At 29.0% G+C, this 22,338-nt stretch overlaps 4 protein-coding genes across 8 annotated transcripts; 2 read left to right on the top strand and 2 right to left on the bottom strand.

The window, feature by feature from the left end:
• Positions 1-25: 25 nt before the first annotated feature.
• Sec71 (ADP ribosylation factor guanine nucleotide exchange factor Sec71) lies at positions 26-6,429 on the bottom strand. Its single transcript, XM_035089504.1, has 9 exons — positions 5,699-6,429; positions 5,117-5,628; positions 4,659-5,056; positions 3,507-4,580; positions 3,188-3,429; positions 2,837-3,117; positions 1,602-2,753; positions 1,297-1,500; positions 26-1,217 (listed from the first exon to the last, which is right to left on the bottom strand). Exons 1-9 carry the CDS (start codon positions 5,820-5,822, stop codon positions 87-89), a joined length of 5,118 nt encoding a protein of 1,705 aa, XP_034945395.1. The 5' UTR covers positions 5,823-6,429; the 3' UTR covers positions 26-86.
• Positions 6,430-7,753: 1,324 nt separating this feature from the next.
• On the top strand, positions 7,754-14,963 carry Ptpmeg (protein tyrosine phosphatase Meg). Of its 4 annotated transcripts, none has more exons than XM_035089540.1 (16): positions 7,754-7,969; positions 8,941-9,141; positions 9,229-9,357; positions 9,429-9,477; positions 9,568-9,735; positions 9,797-9,917; positions 10,034-10,121; positions 10,202-10,354; positions 10,659-10,891; positions 10,991-11,161; positions 11,315-11,492; positions 11,611-11,778; positions 11,870-12,045; positions 13,111-13,654; positions 13,904-14,188; positions 14,563-14,963. In XM_035089540.1, exons 2-16 carry the CDS (start codon positions 8,992-8,994, stop codon positions 14,644-14,646), a joined length of 2,697 nt encoding a protein of 898 aa, XP_034945431.1. In that variant the 5' UTR covers positions 7,754-7,969; positions 8,941-8,991; the 3' UTR covers positions 14,647-14,963. The 4 variants fall into 4 exon arrangements, with proteins under 4 accessions (XP_034945431.1, XP_034945432.1, XP_034945433.1 ...); XM_035089541.1 differs by lacking the exon at positions 7,754-7,969 and adding an exon at positions 8,081-8,098; XM_035089542.1 differs by lacking the exon at positions 7,754-7,969 and adding an exon at positions 8,132-8,505 and having other exon boundaries at positions 8,930-9,141; positions 11,339-11,492.
• Positions 14,964-15,747: 784 nt separating this feature from the next.
• On the top strand, positions 15,748-16,898 carry LOC118070723 (uncharacterized). Its single transcript, XM_035089505.1, has 2 exons — positions 15,748-15,893; positions 16,153-16,898. Exon 2 carries the CDS (start codon positions 16,153-16,155, stop codon positions 16,441-16,443), a length of 291 nt encoding a protein of 96 aa, XP_034945396.1. The 5' UTR covers positions 15,748-15,893; the 3' UTR covers positions 16,444-16,898.
• A 475-nt stretch (positions 16,899-17,373) lies between these two features.
• On the bottom strand, positions 17,374-21,728 carry dre4 (SPT16 homolog, facilitates chromatin remodeling subunit dre4). Of its 2 annotated transcripts, XM_035089513.1 has the most exons (8): positions 21,218-21,728; positions 21,028-21,132; positions 20,786-20,950; positions 20,549-20,701; positions 17,787-20,470; positions 17,651-17,716; positions 17,481-17,591; positions 17,374-17,407 (listed from the first exon to the last, which is right to left on the bottom strand). In XM_035089513.1, the coding sequence occupies exons 1-8, from the start codon at positions 21,284-21,286 to the stop codon at positions 17,401-17,403; spliced, it is 3,360 nt and encodes a 1,119-aa protein (XP_034945404.1). In that variant the 5' UTR covers positions 21,287-21,728; the 3' UTR covers positions 17,374-17,400. The 2 variants fall into 2 exon arrangements, with proteins under 2 accessions (XP_034945404.1, XP_034945405.1); XM_035089514.1 differs by lacking the exon at positions 17,651-17,716.
• Positions 21,729-22,338: the final 610 nt, after the last annotated feature.

Raw genomic sequence — 22,338 nt, 5'->3', positions numbered from 1 at the left:
TGATAATGAAATAATAATGAAGAACTTTTGACTTATCTATATGTTCATTTGTTTTACAGTTATTAAATACAATAATTATTCTTTTATTACATTTGTGTAATCCTGAAGACTGTACCAATCCGAAGAAAAAATCGGCGAAGAACAGAACGTGGCTCTGGCTTTAAGTCAAAACACATTACTTCACACAATAAGGGATAACAATTAGCAGCATGTATTGCAAAACGATTATCACTCATTTTCAGTATCTTATTTAAGAGTAATAATAAAATTGGAGTCCATGCATCTCGATGTGCTTCATTGGATAGTGCTAAAAAGTATTCCAACGCTTCTCTAGATATTTCTACCAGATGAGATTCAATTGTAGACAAATTACTCCTGTGCGCTTCATCATTATACATTTTAAAGAGGATTCGAAGTGAACATGCTAATGATTGAGTTTCTTGTTTCAACAAATTAGGCTTAACATTACCACGAAAGCCTGCTTTCCAAAGAATATTTCGTTGTTCATTATTAACATTGAAACTTTTAGCAAATCTATGTGATCGTAAAAGACAATCAACAAGCTGAAGAAGATGAAGTGTATTTAATGCACAGTACATTCCTTGTTCTTCCCTTTGTTCATATCCTGAACCATCTAGTCCTGAATCACTTGATCTTCCGTTCATTATATCTGCTTGAGCTAAAGCTAAATGTTCTTGATCTTCTTTTTTTGAAGTTGCCGGATAAAATACTATATTATCTATTGTTTGAATCAATTCCAATTGAACCACACATTTTATTAATAATGAAGAAAATAATTTTAATCTTGAAAGATCTGTATTGTTAACTAAACTTTGAGTACTATTACTTCTTTTTAATATTCCTACGTTATTATCACTTTCTCCTGTTATCATTTCAAGATCTGATTCTTTATTCATTATTGGCGGTTTCCAAGTGAGTAAAATTGATGGTAAAGTACTTTCAAAAATATCAAAGATACAACGTGTAGTTTTTGTCCATGTCTCTTCATCGAATTTAATACCATTACTTATTACTAAATTTTCTAGACAATTTGTACCAGATCTTGCTAATTGTTCATTATCCTGTTGAACACACCATAATAATTGAGAATACAATTGTCCTAAAAGAAGAGGACCTAGTATATCATAAAACTGCGAGAATACATCAACTATTGCATACAGCGCATGATTACAGGTTGTTGTCATCCATTCAGCTTTCTAAAATTTTTTCAATCAATAATTATAATTAAATGAAATATTAATAAAGCTATTATAGGTATTTTGAAAATAATTTTACCTCCGTATGCTGTTCTGGAAGTTTCATGTTATCAAAAATTCTAAAAAGTACTTGAAACAAATCCTTCCACCAATGAGGTTTAAACGAAGCACCATACGTTTTCACAACATCGAATAATACCGTAAGCGCACGAGTTCTTACGTCAAGCTTACATCTACTAACAACACAAGAAAGTTCGAATAATAATGGAAACCAACCTCTTACCTAAAAAAAAAAATGTATATAATTTAAAAAACATGAATAACACTTTTTAATTTTACGAGAATTTCCTTTCAGTTTCTTTTTTTTTTTTTTTTTATTCTTACCCATGATCGATCATCCTCGGAAACCATTCCATTATCATCCATCATACCTTCGGCAAACATCTGAGGATTAGCATCAATATATGAGGCACTCGTACGGATCAGTCTTATAGCTTCCATGCTTGTATCAGGGAAGGATGTATTACAGGCAAATTCACTGAGGCACTTAACGGCATCTTGAAACGAATCTACCATAATACTGAAATCTTCAGCATATAACTCATTAATAATTTTTCCTGTCATCTTAAATGCTAAAGCAACAACAGATTCATCACGATCACTAGCTGCATGATGAAAAACACTGAAAATATTCTTCCATCCTGATCGGATATTAGGTGCTTGAGAATGAACTATTTGAGCTACACATCTCACAACCATATCACGTATTACTGGAGATCTATTTTTTTTCATAATATGTTCAAACGGTCTCAAAAATTCTTTTTGAAACCTAAAATTTGCAAATTCTCCTTTTTCAATAAATTTAGTTGCAAGTTGCCGAAGAGAATCAACTGCAAAGAATGCAATATTTTGTCTTGGACTGCATCCTACTCGATCAAAATGATCTCCAACAACTTGCCAAATTCTTGACCATTGTAGTCGAATACGTCCCATATTGTAGTACGATATCTCTACTATTTTTGTTAATGAAAACATACGAGGTTGAGTTGGATGAGACAACTCTTCTAAAGATACTTGACATAGTGCTTTTACAAATTCTACAATAGCGTCACCATCTAATCTTGTTGATCCCGTAAAAATTCTATCTACTGCTACCACAACACTTTGTGAACTTGTTTCACCAATTGATTCTTTAACACTTGGATCAAGTGAACTCAAATTAAGATTATTATTTTGATGTAGATTATTATGTGTGAGATTTGTAAAATTGTTTAGTGGTAATGGAAAATATGGCTTGGATGGAGGACCAAGAAGTTGAGGTCTAATTCCCGTGCCAATTAATTGAGCAAGTTCCAATTGAGATATGCATTTGACCACATCTAACCAAGAGTTTCCCAAATAATTGCCATCTGTATGGGCTATTGTAATTAAAGTTTTAATGGTATCAATGTTTTTAGCTTTCATTTCAGTTATTGGAGAATTTGCCGTTAACAAGGTAAATCTTGCTAGAGCTTGAACATATGCATCACGCTCGAGCTTTAATAAATAAATTTATAATTAAATAGCTGAACTAGTTTTTTCCTACGATTCAAAATTTGTAAAATACATCAATTACTTACCGTCATATGAAAAATACATGCAATACGAATAGCACATCTAATACCATCTAAACAAAGTGAAGCAATTTCTGGATCATCACAATCTTGAAGACCAACACTAAAAGCTGCTAAGAACGGTGTCCAAGCCATTTTGAACATTGGTCGAACATGTTCTAAATGTTTAGCAGTTGTAAATGGTGCTTGAACGTGACTAACGGAATCCATTAAATTTTTTGCAGCTGTTGATATTAATTCCATTTCCATATTCCACAATAATCGTCGTTTTTTTTCACTTGATATAACTGCAATTGTTATTTAAATTAATAAATTATCCAACAATATAATTATTTAGTTATAATATAGATAATTTACCTTGTTTACCAGGCCGATTTGGATGTGATTTCATTTTGATTTCATTGCCAGCAATTTCATCATAAATTTTTGATAGATATTCTTCGGGTAATTCTTCATTATCACTAATATGTCGATTTACTTTGATATATTGCTCTTTAGTCATTTTATTTTTTACTTGGGGGGAATGCAAATCTGTAGTTAACATAATTATTGAGAATCCCAAAACATAGGCAGTATCGGCACTGGTGAATAGTCCATTACTAAAAAAAAAAAAAAATTAAAAATCATTCCATTTGTTGTAATGTGAAATATAATATTTAAGAGTATTTTTACTAACTTTGGATTACATTCACAATATCTACTAGCAAATTTTTCCATTAATCTGTCTATTTTTTGAGCTTCACCAGGAAGTCGGAAACCTTCAAGAAAATATCTAAGAGCTGTAACTAAATCTCTGTTAGCAAAATCCATTTGATCAATGTAGTTATACATAACTTGATTATGATTATGATCTCCTAAGAAATCTCCAATTGCTGTTTTATCTAATCGTTCATCATTGTGAAGGAAACGTGCAACGTCATCAGGAGAATTACCAAGTAAACCTTGTTCTTGAAGATATTGTATCCCCTTACTCGGCTTTCTATTAAACATTTCTATACCTGCTTCCCATACTTCTTTTTGTTGTTTTTGAACTTCAAATTGTTCTGGTGAATCTGCGAATTCCTTACTGCCTGTGAGACTAGAATTAACAGAAGAAAGACTCCCAGCACTTCCATATCTTGGTAATGATGGATCAGGCGGTGGATCTAGAGGTTCTGTAGACAATTGTTGATCAATAGGAGTACCAGGATTGACATAAAGGTCTCTACTCCATTCAACCATGCACTTTAAAATAGACACTAAACATTCAAGACCACGAATTCGCATAGACTTTTCCTGATTAGGCGAAGCTCCGAGTTCTAAAGCCTGACGACCTTGTGCTATTTTTGATAAATCATTAACAAGTCGTTCAAATAAATTAGCAGCCGAAAGGTCACAATCATAATTTACGTATATATCTACAACACTTTGAGCATCTCCACAAATACGAGTTAATGCGTGAATCACCATCCATTTATGTTCAAATGAACTACTTGATGTTTCTAATATATTCATAAATATTTCTTTAAAAAATACTTCTATCTGCATCTTTAAATGTATTTTAAATTTTGCTAATAACGCAAGGAATAACGCCAAAGATAATTCAAATACTTCTGGAACGGATGATACACCATTTTTAGATAATGCAACACACAAGTATTGTTTAATTGCAATAACAAACATTTCATTTGATCGTAAGATTGGTCCAGCATTTTGTAAAATGCCTAATAGTAATTGTAATGATAATATTTTAGATCTTAATTCATGTGATCTGAAAAGGTAAAAATAATAAATGAAAGATAAATTGATTATTTTCATTAACTAGTTAAATGACTAAAAGCATTCTTACTTGGGATCAGGTGTTCCATCTGGTAGAGGTTTCATAGATAATTTACAAAGAGCTCGAAATACAAGAAATGCATCTTTTTGAAGTACATGTGTAAATTTAGCTGTTACCATATTGTCATTTTCAACAGTTGTTTCATCAGTATTGTCATCAGTAGGTATTTGATCGGTATTAGGCTCTTCAGATTGTAATGTGTCAGGAGGAAGAGAATCTTCTGACACAACTGAATTAACAATATCATCAAGAATTTCACCAACAATTTGATGTGATTCAAACGAAGCATCTAAAATAGGTTCAGTGATTGATGGTGTATCACATTCTACTTCTACTTTTGGTATTATGGAAGTAACAGGTGTTTCAAGATGATGAGAAGTATCAACGTTTCTTAAAGTTTCATCTTCCTGTGTAACAAGTATAAATATAATAGATGTTTAAAATATCAAATATTTTAATTTATTTACCGCTTGTGTTTCCATACGGGCAAAGATTACATTAATCATCTGTGTAAGAGTAGCTCGAGCGGTTGTTTGGTTAACAAGATTTCTTGATGCTAAATAAACATTATAAACAGTTCGTATCGTTAAAAGTACAGTTCCTTCGTGTACTTCTACATGCTGACTAGTCATGACAGTCAATAACGCTTTGATAATTTGAAGTTGTACTCCCTCATCAGTTTGTGGGCCCATAAAACAACTGCATATCGTTTCAACTATTCTCACTATTAGTAATTTATTAGGATCTGTTGAATCAGGAACACTTCCAGTTAGGTGCCCATAAGCAATAAGTTTTTGTAAACAGTCTAGAGCAGTAACAACTATTCTTGGAGATTTACTTTGACATGCCAGTTCGAAAGGTAAAAAATATTTTTCAGCTGAAATAACATTCGAATCATTTTTTGGTTGAGGTAATGCATTAGAAATTGTTTCTTCTCCTTGAATGTTAGGTATTTCCTTTATTTCATTGCGTAAATCATCTTTCAAAAAAATAAATTAAATTAATATAATGAAACTTTAAATTAAGAAAGATAACAAAAAGATTTTTACCTAATGCTGACTCGCAAGCTTTTCGGAGCTGTGACAAGTGGGAACGTTTAACATCCTTATCAGCGAGAATCTTTTCTAAAGCTCTTACTATAAACATTTCTCTTGTTTTAGAATTATTTCGCATCGTCGATAGAAAATCCAAGTGGCTCAAATAATCTTCACCTAACAGGTATGCACTGATTTAAACGGTGATATTTTAGATAAGTAAGAAACGAGGTTAAAAATGTCAATATATGTTGACGTAAGCATCTTTTCTTCAACTTTGTAATTATCAAATAGTTATTGATAATCGAACCCCTATAATTTTAGATTAATTTCCATCTTAATTATGACGTATCGAAGGGGCGTTACATTATCTTTTATAATTAAATATCTCTCTTATAAATAATATTTTACTCTGTTTAACACTTAAAATTGATTTCTTTACTTTATTATTTTCATTTTACATAATTATTTATGAGAAGTTTACGAATTTTAACACGTTGCTTATTCATGAAAATATAGTTACATGAAATTTTGACGTTACTGGAATGTGTTTTACATACAGAACAAATGTTCCTTTTCACGACACGGCAGAAAGTTTTTTCTTAAATTACTACAGCCATTTCACAGGTAAAGAAGAGTCACACACAAATGTCATATAAATCTTATCAAGACAATTCGCTAGGTGGCTCAGAAAATTACATTCTCTCCATGAAAGTAAGAATGACGCAAGTTTTTCATTAGAAATGCCAATCGGTAATTGACAGATATATTTTCCGTAAATCACCGGTAAAAAACGCGTCAATGACCGAGCCCATCATTTCACCATACCGGTTAGAAACATGCTGATCTCTAATTGGTGAATACATATATCCAATTGCAGTTTATAATTCTCAATGGCGTTTTATTCGTGCATGTGTATTTTATAAAAGTGAAATTTACCAAAAACTTTAAAATATAAATGTTTATGATAATTTTTAACACATTTATATATTATTTTTATCATAGTAGTCGAAAATACAAACAAATTTTTATTAAAAATTGAAAAATTTTTTTTTTCATAATGCGTATTATGAATACAATTATTGTACAATAATCGATTGATTTTAAATTAATAAACACAAAAGGCAAAATATTCAATTTAGGGTAAGCTTGGTAATAATGTATTGCAAGTATAGTCGAACTGAGAAGAGAGTTCCTCATGTGCTCTTGTACGCTTGCGCAGTTACGAAAAACGTGGTAGAAAGAGTAAGAAATCAGTGGTGGGGAGCCCGAAAGCATTGAATCAACTGAGGAACCCTTTTCTCAGTTCGACCAGAGAAAAAAAATAATATAGAAGAACCACCGCATAGGGATCCGTTGGACGAATTTTTGGGGATACATATGACATTTTAGCATTTGCTTTGTATTCCCAGCCATATAACAGCAGGTAAAAATTACCGTCCAACAGCTCTCATTGGGATGGTTCTTCTATATATTGAGCGTTTTCCATTTAGAAAAAAAAGTCGACACAGTGCAACACAGTGTCGACCATACTATAGCAAAAACCCAATGCCAACTAAAGCTTGGTAACTTCAATACTTTCATTGGCAACACTACTTTTTCACAACGACCAGCAAATTAATGATTGACTTTTAAAAAAAATAATGGATAATACAGGTAAATTGAGAAAATTATCAGATATAAAAGTTTTTCGTTATGAAATTAAGGTAGTATCTTTTATTATTTACACAATGCAATGCTATGTAAATGTCAATGTATGTATGATCTCAAAATTCTCATTTTTTTTACACATTTTAAAAAAAAATTTTTTTTCTCCTAGTAACTTTTATAAGCTGCCCTCTATCGAAACACAATAAAAGTAAATGCTCCATTTAATAAAATTAGTCGAAACAGTGTCAAACACAGAGAGGTTTTCTTTAAATGGAAAACGCCCATTATCTCTTTTCTCTGGTTTAACTATATGTAGACTAGCCAACCACTGACGGTAGTTGGCAAACCTGGTGAAGCTCATCCTAAAGACTTATCCCTATAATAGAAATGTAGTAAGGCTTGCCCATATGAGAACACACAACTTCCCCCAGTATAGCTTAGCCTCAAGTTTGGAATTTGCAAAATTTTTATTTTTTATTCTTCTAGTAAAGTCGTATTTCACATTTGGAAATAATATGTGTCTATTCAAATTGAAAGACTAATAATAAATAAAAATTTGACTACTTTGTGTATAATTGTGATAAATACTGATATATTTAATACGATTATCTTTGTGATAATTCAGTCATTTGGCATGTGAGAATATCATTTGAAGTCTTGACAATAATCAATCGTGTATAGTAGATAATATTTTATTATTATATTCAAGTTTAACAAGGATTTAAGTCCTTGGTCTTTACTTACTGTACACTTTCATTTCAATTTGTTAGTGCAATTTTTTTTAAACTTATTATCTTACATGAAAATAATTTGATAAGTAGATAAATATAAAACGTAATTAAACCTATAGTTATCATAATGATAAAAAAATGGATTAAGTAAATTTATTTAGATTTATCATAGAAATATTACGAATAGTTTGATATGATTATGAACGATAATTGTGACCGTGATATTGTGATGTATCAAAACTAGCAATAGTTAACAGTCATAAAATTTTAAAAATCTATTCTTGTATAATAATTTACGATTCCAAAGAGAAATTAGTTATAAATTAATCAACTTTGATTAGTTAAAAAGTATTTAAATCATTATTAAGAGAATTGCCAAATTAACTAAGCATTTTTACATTTGAAGCTCATGTGAATTTTACTTCAATTTTTAAGATGAATGTAAGTTACATTTTTTCTATAAGATATTTCAATGTAAGATTAATATTTCACATAAAGATATAAAATTCATTCATAAATAATAAAAATAGAAAAAAAAGTTATAATCTAAAAATGAATGATCGTCAAAAAAGTATTAATAATTTGAATTATCATTCTTACTAATAAATTTTAAATGAAATTCGATATCTATAATACAGAAATTATTTTAAGAATATTATCTTGGTTCTATACATTTTTGGCACCAATGCCAAATATCTATCTTTAATTGAAATTACATAATTGTTACTATAAGTATTAAAAATACCAAATGATTGTTATAAAATTTTAATTAATAGAATATCATGAAAAAAACATTCAAGATATAATTAAATATTCACTTCAAGTAATTATTTCTAACATGAGTTTTGTTGATAAATATTTTCAGGTTATTAAAAGGTATGCTGCATTGTGCCTCGGAGGTGGTTGACTCATCGTCAGCTTCTTGATATGATCGAAAGTGTATCAAGACGAGCGCTGAGTGGCTCCAGTGGGAGCTACCACGTTCGAGGAGCCGAACTGGCACGCGATAGAAGATTAAAATCACTTGCGACCACTGTTGTTTTTCTTGATGACACCCAGCATACATTTCAACTAGATGTAATTTTTCATTCAACATCATTCAACTATTTGTTATTTAATTTTTTGAATGTATCTAATTAATTTATTTATTATATTTTTTTACAGAAACGAGCTAAAGGTCAGGTACTTTTAGACCTTGTGTTTCATCATTTAGAACTTATCGAGAAGGATTATTTTGGCTTGCAATATGCTGAAAACAGCAATTCATCAATTTGTTCCAATTCAGATGTTATGGTTTGGATATTTATACTATTATTTATAATATTTATCAGAATACTTAACAAATCATTTATATTTTCTTTTAGCGATGGTTAGACCCTTCAAAACTTATCAAAAAACAAATAAGGAACAAAGGTAAACACTACAATTTTATAATAAAAATCAATAAAATAATTTAAAATACTGCATATTAATTATTAATCAAAAATTAATGTTTCATCAAAGGTGGACATTTTTTCTTCAAAGTTAAATTTTACGTATCTGATCCGAGTAAACTTCAAGAAGAATATACTCGGTATCAATTTTATCTTCAAATAAGAAAAGATATTCTTCAAGAAAAATTACATCTTCCACCTAGTACCGCTTGTCTTATTGCTAGTTATACAGTTCAATGTAAGTAAAACTAAGACAAATACAAACAATATTATATATTAAATGATTCTTAATGTACTAGCTGAACTGGGTGATTATCATCCAGAGGAACACGGCCCAGGATATTTATCAAAACTTCAACTTATTCCTGGTCAAACTGAAGAAATGGAAAAGAAAATAACCGAACTTCATAAACTTCATAAGTATTTAATTAATTTATTATTTGATTTATTTAAATTAATAAATGACAATTTTTCAGAAAATTTTGTTTTTGTATTTCAAAGCATTTTATAATTTTATATTATTATTTTTCATATAGAGGACAGTTACCGGCTGATGCAGAGTTTAATTTTCTTGATCATGCGAAAAGACTTGATATGTATGGAGTTGAATTACATAAAGCAAGGGTAGGTTTATTTACTCTTAAAATATCATATTTAATAAATATTCCAAAATATGTAATAATTATTTATAAATTTTCCATTAGGATTCAACAAATAGAGACATTCAACTAGGTGTTACATCAATTGGATTAGTAGTTTTTCAGAACAATATAAAAATCAATGTATTCTCGTGGGCAAAAATAGTGAAAATTTCTTTTAAAAGAAAGCAGTTCTTTATTCAACTACGTAGAGAACAAGTAAGTATATTAAAAATTTTAATTAGTCTAAAACAGATTTGCATAAATATGAAATTTCAACTTAAAATGTAATTGTTTTATTTAAGGATAAATTAAGTGTCATTATTCATATATCAGTACTTGTTTTTGATCGAGTTTCGGCCAATTTAATTTTTACTTAACTGTCATTTGTTTTTTTTTTTCTAATTTTTCTGTTGTTTAAACAAGTTTTTATAATAATTCTATCTTATATAAATTAATCGAATTGAATTATTATTATATGTTAAATTGATAGTAATTAATTTTTTTTTTAATTTTATTACAGTCAGAAAATTATGATACATTATTGGGCTTTAATATGCAGACATATCGTAGTTCGAAAAATTTATGGAAAGCTTGTGTAGAGCATCATACCTTTTTTCGACTTCATAGTCCGAAAATGCGACCTAGACGTTTTCCTTTAACTCTGAGTAGTCGGTTTACATATTCTGGTCGAACAGAATATCAAACAGTAGAAGATAACAAATATCGTGCCCGTGTTGAAAGAACATTCATTAGGTAAGATTGATTACATTAAAGTAATCTAATAACTCGAAGATTTTTGTTTTTATTTTTTGAGTATAAAAAAAATATTTATTATTTATTTATAAATATCAGATCTCCTAGTAAACGATTAGTTCATGGAGTAAACCAATTGCCCGTCGTTGAAGAAAAAGGAAGAATAGTAATAGCACCAGTGAAACCGTCAAGACCTCACGACAATAAGGTTCAATCTCTTGGATCTCGAGAACCAAGGCAAGCGTGGGGAGAAGGGAATCCCAGTGATGAGTGCGTATTGTTTTTTTTTGTTTTTTATTTATTTATAAATATTCGATACATCAATTGATTTTATAGTGTGATTTTATGGTAAAACAATAAGATTTAAAAAATTTTAATTATTCTGCATGTTGTGCTATGCTATTAAATATTATCGCTCCACAGTGAGGGTGGTTTTTTGTCCCTCAGAAATGAAATAACAGGATCACATACACAAAGTGGTGCCTTTTCACCTGTTTTGGGCTCAAGAATTTTAAGTTATGTTGATGACGACACAGCAATTGAGAGAAATATTTATGATCTTCCTGATTATAGCGAACCAACAAGTTCTCCAGCACCACAGGTAAATCATAATATTAATTGATAAGTAACTTGAAACTATTTAGAAAAGCATTTAAGTATTTTCAATAATTTGAAAGAACAACTATTCAATAATATTCATTTGTGAGAAATTATTTCAGATATTGGAAGAGGGTTTGGTGACAATAAGATTGACACCAGACGAACAAGGACGTTTTGGCTTCAATGTGAAAGGAGGTTTAGACCTTGATATGCCCATCTTAGTGTCTCGTGTTGCGCCAAACACTCCAGCAGATCGCTGTTATCCCAAATTAAATGAAGGCGACCAGGTAAGTTAATCGAATGGATATGAAGTAATTATTTTATAAATACCGTTATTAACTATTTCTTAAATTGATTAATTTACTTAATTCTATTCAGGTTTTATACATCAACGGAATTGATGTTAACGGGATGCTTCATGAACACGTAGTAAATTTAATACGTCAATCAAGAGATACAGGAAATGGTGAATTAACTTTAACAGTTCGTCCGAACGCTCTTTATAATGCACTTACTGGGACTGATGAAATATCGGAGGAAGAACCTCCATATCGGTAATAGTTCATTTTCTTTACCTTATTAATCATTAAACTGATGTAATATTAATCTGTAAGTTAATGTATTTGAATTACTTTTATGCTTTTTATAGTATGATTTGGTAACTACCATGAGAAAGAAAATGAAAATGAGTACTTTTTTTTAGTTAAATAGTACACAAATTTTCAAACTATGTGTATATATTTAATTCAAGATATACCATTTTTAAGATATTCTTGAAGCATTTTATTATCAATTAATTATTTGAGCTATCCTTAGAATCATATCTAAAGTTTAAAAAAGACATATAGCTCAGTTAATATACTTGAGAAAATATCAGAAATTGAAAGTCCGAATAGAAAGTCCAAATAAAATTAAATTTGTTTTAAAAAATAATGACATTTAATTAATGCCAAATTTAATACATTAGGCATATATGTAGCTGTCGATTAAAAAACATTTCAAAAAGTTTATTTATTGATGAACTACAATCAATTGTTTAAACAAAAAAACAGTGGTATCCTTTGTACATACATTTAAATACCTCGATAACTATGAGCCGTAAAGAGTTGAAACTTATCTCGAAAATTCATATTGACGATTGCTGTCACTAAAAAGAACCGATTAAGCAAATTTGATCAATGTTCAACAGATTTTCAATTTCAAAAGCATATTGACTGGACTAACCATAGAATATTGAGAAAATTAAAACAATTTAACTCTCTTTCCCCCTCTCCCTCCCTCTTTATATTCTATCTGTATAAAAATTTTGATTTTAAACGGTAGGTCAATATTTCTTAAAAAATTTTCTATAGAGCATTCTAATCAACTAAATTCTGTTTATATAAATGTACTTTAATTTTTATCATCAATGAAACGAGAATCACTTGAGTAGTGTAATTTGTACATGGATTGATTAGTCACCGAATTTATTACTGTTATTTTTTGTATCTATTGTTAGCTACTGCTACTGATAATTTTCGAGATCCTAACAAAAAACGTGAAAAATTTTCAATGTTGATTTTAGGATTGATTATATTTCAATTTTTTACTGAAAAATGAATAATAAATTTTTTCGACAGATATGTACCTGACGCTCCTCATGCTGTGGTTGGCTCAGACGCTCTCGCACAATCAATGCTTCTCCTTGCAGATGGTTTAGCAAGTGGAGCTCTCATAGCTCAATATGAACAACTTTATAGAAAAAATCCCGAATTGACATCTTTAGAATCCAAGAAAGTTGAAAATCAAAATAAAAATCGTTATCGTGACATTTCGCCCTACGACGTAACACGGGTTATTCTAATGGGTTGCATCAATGGTGATTACATCAATGCTAATTATGTTAATATGGAAATACCTGGCTCAGGAATAATTAATCGTTATATAGCAACACAAGGTCCACTTGCATCCACTGTTTCTGATTTTTGGCAAATGGTTCTTGAAGCTGGAAGTACTTTAGTTGTTATGTTAACAACTTTAGTGGAACGTGGCCGTACTAAGTGCCATCAATATTGGCCTCTTCTCAATGAAACACTTACTTTACGAAATCTTATGTTGATTTCAACATCTGAAAAAGTCGAAGATACTTTCGTCTTCCGTGAATTCATTTTAAGAGATGTTAATGTAAGTAATTTTACTTTTTTTATTTATATTTCAAAATTTTTTTTAATATAAATAATGTTTACTTAGAATTATTCATATATATTGCATGAAATAATCATTTGAATTTATACATAAAAATATAAATTTTTAATTTATTGAATAACTTAACTAAAAGGTATTAAATTTAAAATTATTTCATACACATTTATTCAGATTTTTTATTATTAACGATCATAACAATTGAAAAAGTTGACAAAAATTAACTTATAGACTGGTGAAGAAAGAGACATAACACATATGCAGTATTGTGGTTGGCCTGATCATGGAGTTCCAAATGATTGGCATCAATTTACTAAATTTACTGAACGTGTTCGAGCTGCAAGAAAAGGTATGGTAGAACCTGCAGTAGTTCACTGTTCAGCTGGAATCGGTCGCACAGGTGTTTTAGTATTGATGGAAACAGCTCTTTGTTTAATTGAAGCTAATCAACCTGTCTATCCACTTGATATTGTCCGATCAATGCGAGATCAAAGAGCAATGATGATTCAAAATGCTGTAAGTTTCCATTTAAAATGTAATTTATTTAATTATTCATTCATACTAATAATCTTTTCTAGTCGTAACCGCCTTCATTTTTTATTTTCAACTAATGTAGAAGTAATCTTATTTTTTATTATAAAATATAAAAGGTCAATAAAAGATACTTTCATCACTGATTACGGTATTTTTTTAATAAATCTTTTATGTTTAAATATAATAAAAAACATTGTGAAAATTTTAGTCATAAAATAAAGGTGTTATTAAATTAAAATTTTCAGTATTAAAATAATTATGTAAAAAAATGTATGATTTTTTTTTTATTTTCTATAATTATAAATTTCAATGACACAATGATTAGTTAAATAGTTTGATTTATTTTTATTTTTCAGAGTCAGTACAAATTCGTTTGTGAAGCAGTTCACAAAGCATACACTGAAGGTATTGCTAAACCACTATTGGAGTTTAGCCGATAAATTGTCTGCAGTATAGTAATGGGCTGAATCACTTAACATAAAAGAACTTGGAACAGAGAGAATCTCCGCCTTGGAAGATAAATTGTAAAGATCGTTTTTCTATGTAATAGGAAAATTCGGTTTATAAAAAAATAATTTTTTCTTTCTATATAGACAATAATAATAATAATAATAATAATAATAATAATAATAATTCTAAGAATACAATTACAAATATATTCTATTCGAAATAGCGTAAATACTCACAATGACGTCTCGGACGTGTGATAAATTATTAATTAATATCCACTGAAAATTAATAAGAAATCATGTAAAAATGAAGAAAAAAAATTCTTGAAAAAGCTGAAATAATATTCCATCTAATTATTGTATTTTATATACTAATAATAGTTTATTATAATGGAAAAAATACAAAACAACATAGTGTAATCAAAAAGTTAATAAGGCCAACTAAAAACCGTTAATTCTTTATGTATCTATTTTTTTACTATCATACTTAAGTGATCATTTATTTCTGTCACAAACATATTTGTATATAATATATAGAGATATCATTTTTATTAATCTAAAATTGTGCCAGAAATTTGGTAACTAATTGTTACATACGCCAATAAATACTTTATCTATTATAATAAGAAATAAAAAGAAAAATAAGGTAAATGATAATCATTTTTTTTTTAATTTTCGAAAGATATTAATTATTCTGATATGTAATAGATATCTTTTTTTTTTTTACAATCAATGAAACTTATTCATTTTTTTTTAATTAATATCATTGAAAATGATCAAATTGAAAAAAAAAATTTTTTTTTTGCGTTCTATAAAATTAAGAATTAAGAGTATTTTAAAAGTAATAATAATATTAACACATAAAGGACATTTTAACTCATATGAGTCGGTAGATTTCTAGTCTCGTTTTTATTTTGTACTCTTGAATAAAAAGAAATAATAAAGTGAAAATTTTGTAATAACTAAAAATTTTCTTTTAAGTAATTCCGTATCCATTTCATATTGAGGTCGAATTAAATAAGACAACTACAAAGAATCCCTTCTCTCTCGTTAACGGAAGATGTATATTTGGACTCTAGTAAAAGGATAGTATGCTCAAACCTTACCTGTCCACCTCTTTTCAACGATTCAAACCCAATCAAGTATAAAAGCTCGTGAGCTCAACACAATTTCACTTAGTCTTATTTACCGATACTTCTGAACGTTTTATTTCTAACTTAGTCATCTCTTCAACAAATGTAAGTATTTAAAAGTTTACTATTTATTTTATTTAAAATGTTATATTAAAACAAATTTTTCTACTTATATGAAAATAATTAAAATTATTTTTTAAATAAAAATTGTGTCTAATTTACTATATATAAAGAATTGACAAAAAAATAATCTATTTATCTGTTTAAGTTAATATTGATTAATAATATTTATTTGAAAATCTATTGTGATAAATAAGTTTAATAATTTAAATTTAAAATGAATAATGACATTTTTATTATACAGATGAAGGCACTCATTCTTGTTGTACTTACAACAATGGTTTATGCTTCTGTGGCATTTCCGCAAATAAAAGAAGGCCAAGCTTTCAGTAATGAAGCTATTAACCAAGCACGTAATACACAATTAATTCCTAAGAATGCATATATCAGTGGAGTTCTAGAAAGTAGAGAAGTTGCTGCAGTTACATCGATTCCTGGTGATCAATCAATTAATCTAGGCGGCCTTTTACCGGGTGTACCAGACGATGTCGTCTTCCAACTTAAACGACAAATTGAAAAGATTGGTCTTAATTAAATCATTTATTAATAATTTTCTTTTTTTTTAAATAAAAATTCATCAATTTTATATACATTTAATCTACCACATCAAGTATCTTAACATAATTTGTACACATTTTTTTTTATGCCAAGTGAATTTCTTTCAATTATGTCGTTTTTATCAACTTTTTTCATCATTTCATATTATTGTCAATTATTAAACTGATAATATTAGTGTACAAAATAATTCCAAAAGTGAAATTAAATTATATAGTAAGCGTCAAATGATGAGACAGAGAAAGCTACTTAACAACTCCAACAATTCATACTTTCACTTCTGTATTATTCAGATGGCTAATTGAAGCTATTGTAAATGTTATATTGTAGTTTATTGAAACGAACTTTTTTTTATACTATTAACTTCAAAATTGTGAAATAATTCAATAATTATATTTTTTTATACTTGTTTTAAATAAAAAATTATCGTTTTAATTGATGAATTAAATTTTATTTTATTTTCTTAGAAAAAAAGATCAATGAAAACAGGTCACGTCAATGTTTACTTTTACATGATACAATATAAAATAACATCAATCATTTGTACACCATTGATGATGAATAATTTATAAATATTCATAGATAATTTTAATAAATAATATAGAACTTTTAAAGTAATTTTTTTTTGTGTGTTAATGAAAAACATGAAGACGTAAAAAAGATAAAAAAAATGAATATTTATTTTCATTTTTAACAATAAACGTGATAAGAAAAATTTTAAAAAAAGAATTGATGATTGATCCTTGATCATCTGTTATTAATTTTCTGATTTTCAAATAGGTAAGTTAAATATTTTTTAGGGCTCACTTATTATTTATAATAAATGTATACAGCCTAGAGGAACTAAAATTATTCGCTTCTACATAATTCAAAATAAAATATCTGATAATGATACCATTATTTTGTTTTCAATACATCTTCTGACTTTTTTTCAATTTTATTTTCTGAAAACAATGGAAAAGAAATAAATTAGAAATAAAATAATTTTAAAATATTTATTTTCTCATCTATACTTACTTGGACTTTTTGGAAATTTTTCTATCAGAGCTCTCATCACGTGACCTTTTTTTACTGTTTGATGAAGAATATGATGACTTGTGCTTATCGTGTTTATCACTCTTTTTGGGACTAAACAAAGAATAATGAAGGTAGTTGAAAATAAATAAAATATTAAAAAATATAATCACCTGTGTTTGGACGATTTGGAAGGAGACACTTTCTTGTGTGATCTCCCACTCCGTGATCGGTCCATTCTTTAATTTTAATAGAGTATTTACAATGTATAAACTAAATTTGATACAAAAATAAATATAATACAATTACCTGTGTTTATCCGAAGATCTTCTATCTTTGTCTCTAGAAGAATGTTTAGAGTTTGAAGTACTTTTGTGTTTCGAACTATGTCTATGTTTTGATGGAGATTCATGTTTGGTCTTTTTTTTCTTGCTATAATCTTCATATCGATTATCACCACGCTCTTTATCTTCTTCTGCAGCTTCTCGTTCGAGATCAGACCAATCTTTTCCTGACTCTTCTGAACTTCCAAGTTCTTCTTCTTCACTATCTGACTCTTCAGATGCTTCTGAATAATCCGAATCATCATCAGATTCTTCTTCACTATCCATATCTGAAGGTTCATAAGCGTCATCTTCTTCTTCTTCTTCATCTTCAACATCTTCATTTTCAGCATCGCTTTCTGGATCTAAAAATGTCCAACCACCACTTTCAAAAAACCCTTCAGGATCGTCGGTTATTGTTTTCATTATTTTTGTCCAATTAAGAGATTGAACACCTTCAGAATATCTTATGTCACAAGAATTTAACCATTCCTTCACGTGATCCAGCATGTTCATGGGAATAGCATTAACCATAGCGATTTTTTTATGATAATCTTTGAAAACAAAAATCATATCAAAATTTTTCAAATGAAATTGTACACGTTCAAAATGTACTAATTCAACATCTTCGAGAGTGATGACAAATGGTGGCCACTCTGTAAGATTAACAAGACATCCACTGGTAGGTTGAAGTAAAACAGTGCTTCTAAACGGCGCTCCAGGAAAACCAAGCTCTCTAAATGGAGTATCGAATTCAATTTCTTGCTTAGTCATAGCATCAACTTTTTCACAAAAGCTTTTAAAAGCTGTTTTGAGTTTATGTCGAAGTTCTCGTTCTGATTGTTCAGCAGCAAGATCATCGCGATCATGCATATGTTGATGTTTTCCTAAATCTGTTGTAATTTCTCCGACTTCGGTATAAAATTGAACATCAAGATGTTTTTTTTTTCCAAACATTATTGCATGTTTAAGATGAAAATGAAGAAGAATAATCATTTCACCATCACCAGGTTGAAAAAATGCATTTTTTATGTTATTATAAAGGATATCAACTTTGTCTCCCCGAACACAAGTATATCGAAATCCATTTGTATGAGCTTCTAAACCTCCAGTCATTCTTTTGGTAGCAAGATTGGGCCTTATATAAAGATCTTTAAGTTTAGGGTTACCTTTATTTTGAGATAAAATTAAAGTATCTTGTTTGACAAGATCTTCTTTTTCTCTTTCTTCAGCTTCACGATTTTTAAATTTTTTTTGAACTTCTTTGATTAATCTAAACGCTGTATTTAAATTTGATGACGGCGCTGATATTTCACCAGGTTCTTTGGTGTTTGTACTTCGATATGTTACTTCTTTAACAAAGGTCGCATCAGGTTGTGGATAAGTTCCACCTTCGTTTCGACCCATCGTAGCTCCCGGATGAAAAAAGTTTATTCTAAGGTAAGTATAATCTCCTTCTACTGATTGAGAAATATTTTTTATCGTTGATATATGAAACGGAACAGGAATTCCAAAAATTGGAAGAATTACGGTTTCGTATTTTTTATCAACATATAATTTAAGCTCTTTTACTTCTGATTCTCGTGGCATATGATTTAAACTTTTATATGACACTGTTGATTTACGTATTTTTTCTTGTTCTTTACCACCAGATTGTTGAGCTAAACGTGCTTTCGCTATTTCATTAAGTTGTTGAGCAAGTTCTTTTTGATGTTGTTTACGTTTTTCTTCAGAACTATGTTCGGTTCTAAGTTTTGATTCAATTACCGCAGTTCTTTTTCCTCGCCCTAAAATTTCTGGTTTAGATTCATTCTCTTTTCCACTGCCTTCCTCTTCATCTTCTTCTTCATCTTTTAAATAAATTCCAATATTTTTAACTTTTTTCTTTGAGTTAGTGAGAACCGTTGCCGGTTGATTTGCATCAGCAACAACTACAGTATCTCCAATAAATAAAGCATAAGTTTTTCCTTCCTTATCAGTTGCGTCAGGGTTTGTTAAATTTGAAAGACCAACATTAACATTGAAAACCATTCCTTTTTTTGCTACAGCATGAGTTTTCGGTCCAATTAATAAAGAACTTTCTCTAAATTCAATTCCCATTGCAAATCCAAAATTTTTTGTTAAATGATCTAATAAATTTGGTTTTTCTTGTTTTACATATTTTATTCCTGCTTCATAAACTGAACTTATTTTTGTTCCATGAGTCAATTTTTTTAAAATTTCTTCTTCAAGTGCCAATAAAAAATTGTAATTATTTTCAATCGCCGTAGTTGGATTAACCAACAAAGTACGAACAATATTTGAACAGTATGATTTGTATCGAGCACCGAGTGAACAAATTATTACCCCAAAATGTAAAATATTTTTATCACTTACAACGCTGAATTTCAATGTATAATTTCCTCCACTTTGAATAATAGCTGGATAACACATATCTACCTGTGATATATCAACTCCTGTTACAAATTTTTTATTTGTTACAGCAGTGTCAACACCCTCTGCTAATTTTGAATGTTTAACTTTTTTGTCTGAATCAATTATTTCCATAATCTGATCTTTTAAATATTTTGTAAAGACATCAACTGAAACTACGCAAGCTTTTTTAATCGTCAAAATTTCAATATCTTCTTTAGGGCACATTACATAAGCTGCAGCAGCACTAACATCAATCTGAAAATATTTTAAACATGATTCAATTATTTTAATATCGTTTAAATATTATAATGGATTTCAATTTAAAATACATACAGTATCGAATGACTGTTGCTTTAAAGCAGCTCTCCAAGCATCCATGAAAGCTCCAGGATAGTTTTCTTTGGAAAAAACACCTAATGTTTTACCTTTTTTACTTCCTTTTATTATTTCTATCAATTTATTAAAGTTTGCTTTATCTTCATCGCTCTAAAAATGATTTTAATTCAGGCAATAATTTCAATATTAAATTAGATAAATTGTCTTATTAATAATTAATATTTTCATTTATACCTTATTCCTAACAAATAATTTGACCGGTGGTACTCCAGTATCTTCAATTTTTTCATTTTCGACTTGTCTCAAGAATTCAATTTTCTTTTTGCTCGACAGAAAGCAGATACATTCTTCAGCCAGAATCATTATTGTATCAGTTAGTTCATAGCTCAGTAACCATGTCTTTAAAAAACAACAAGTAAAATGAAATATTCATTCAATACATACATTTAAAATATTTTAATAAATGTTAATTTTACTTGTAAAGCCATGGATTTACTATAAATAATATCTTCATCTGTTCCAACTGCCGAAACTAGACAATCCATCTTACTAAAGCTGTCGTCTGTCCCCACTTCTCCATCCTTAGATATTTAATAAATAAAAAATAATCATTTATAATAAATAGGTAATTTTTATCTGAAAAGATTTAGTTATTTAAGAAATTACCTTCCATCCTGTATATAAGCGTTTCATACGACGGAAAAATGTTTCTTTATCAAGAGAAACGTTTGCCATGATTGACGCTTTAGGTTAGGACGCTTGCAATTATCACCATGCAAATCTAAGTACTTTACTTGCTTATATTTTCACAATCTCACTTAGATAGAAAATAAAGATGATCAAACCCGTATAGAGTTTATATTACATATTTATTCTATAAATTTATTCGAAAATATAATAAAATGATGAACAAATAAATACAATTGATACAGCGGTATCGTGTGATGGCGGGATTTAGATAAGCGCTGACGCAGAAAGATATATACACTCACAGGAGGTTTTAGCGGTATAACAATATACAGGATATACGGTCACTTATAGCGAAGCCGGATATATGATATGTAAAAAAAAAAAAAATGATCTGTTATGAGAACTTATATTTGTAAATTGATAGTTTTCGCGAAAAAAATTATCAAAGTTTGGTGGATTAATTCGCGTTTCAATGGAATTTATCGCCATTATGTATCGTCACGCCACCTACAACTGTAAAAATTATTCTTCCGAAATTCAAATACGCAATGAATTTTGAAATTAAACTTGCAAATTTTATAAATAATAAAAAATTTTATTATTTAAAAATGTACTTAAGTAAAATGCGGTGCATCCTACTATTGAAATCATTTTTATAACGTTTAGTCTTTTCTATTATGTTATTCATGAGTTTAATAAAAAAATTTTTCACAGATAAACCTCAACAAGTTAGTTGGAAGAAAATAATTCAAATACGGAAGCCCGTAGAGCTCACCTCCGTTTTTTGGAAAGTGGCGCCACACAGTGACTTCCTTCAACAAAAAGTATAGAAAATAAAGAAACTTGCTCCTTCTCGAGCAACGAGTGATAAGTGTAACCTCAAATTCTCCGCTACAAGTGAGAAAAGTGAAATCTCCTACACGAAGTTGGGGATTCAAATCACATGGTAAAAGCGGAATTCTTTACACATGCCCAGCCAAAGAATGATATTCCGCAATAACAGTTAGAAAGTAGGAAAATCAGTTTTGTTATTATTGTCATTATATTAGCTCTTCTACTTTCATGATGAATACACTCGGCGTCATTAATGCCTGGTC

This window comes from Chelonus insularis, unplaced genomic scaffold (assembly GCF_013357705.1).
Source record: "Chelonus insularis isolate UGA/USDA-ARS -01 unplaced genomic scaffold, ASM1335770v1 contig_67_pilon, whole genome shotgun sequence".
Lineage (NCBI taxonomy): Eukaryota > Metazoa > Arthropoda > Insecta > Hymenoptera > Braconidae > Chelonus > Chelonus insularis.
This window is presented reverse-complemented; position numbering and strand designations above follow the sequence as displayed.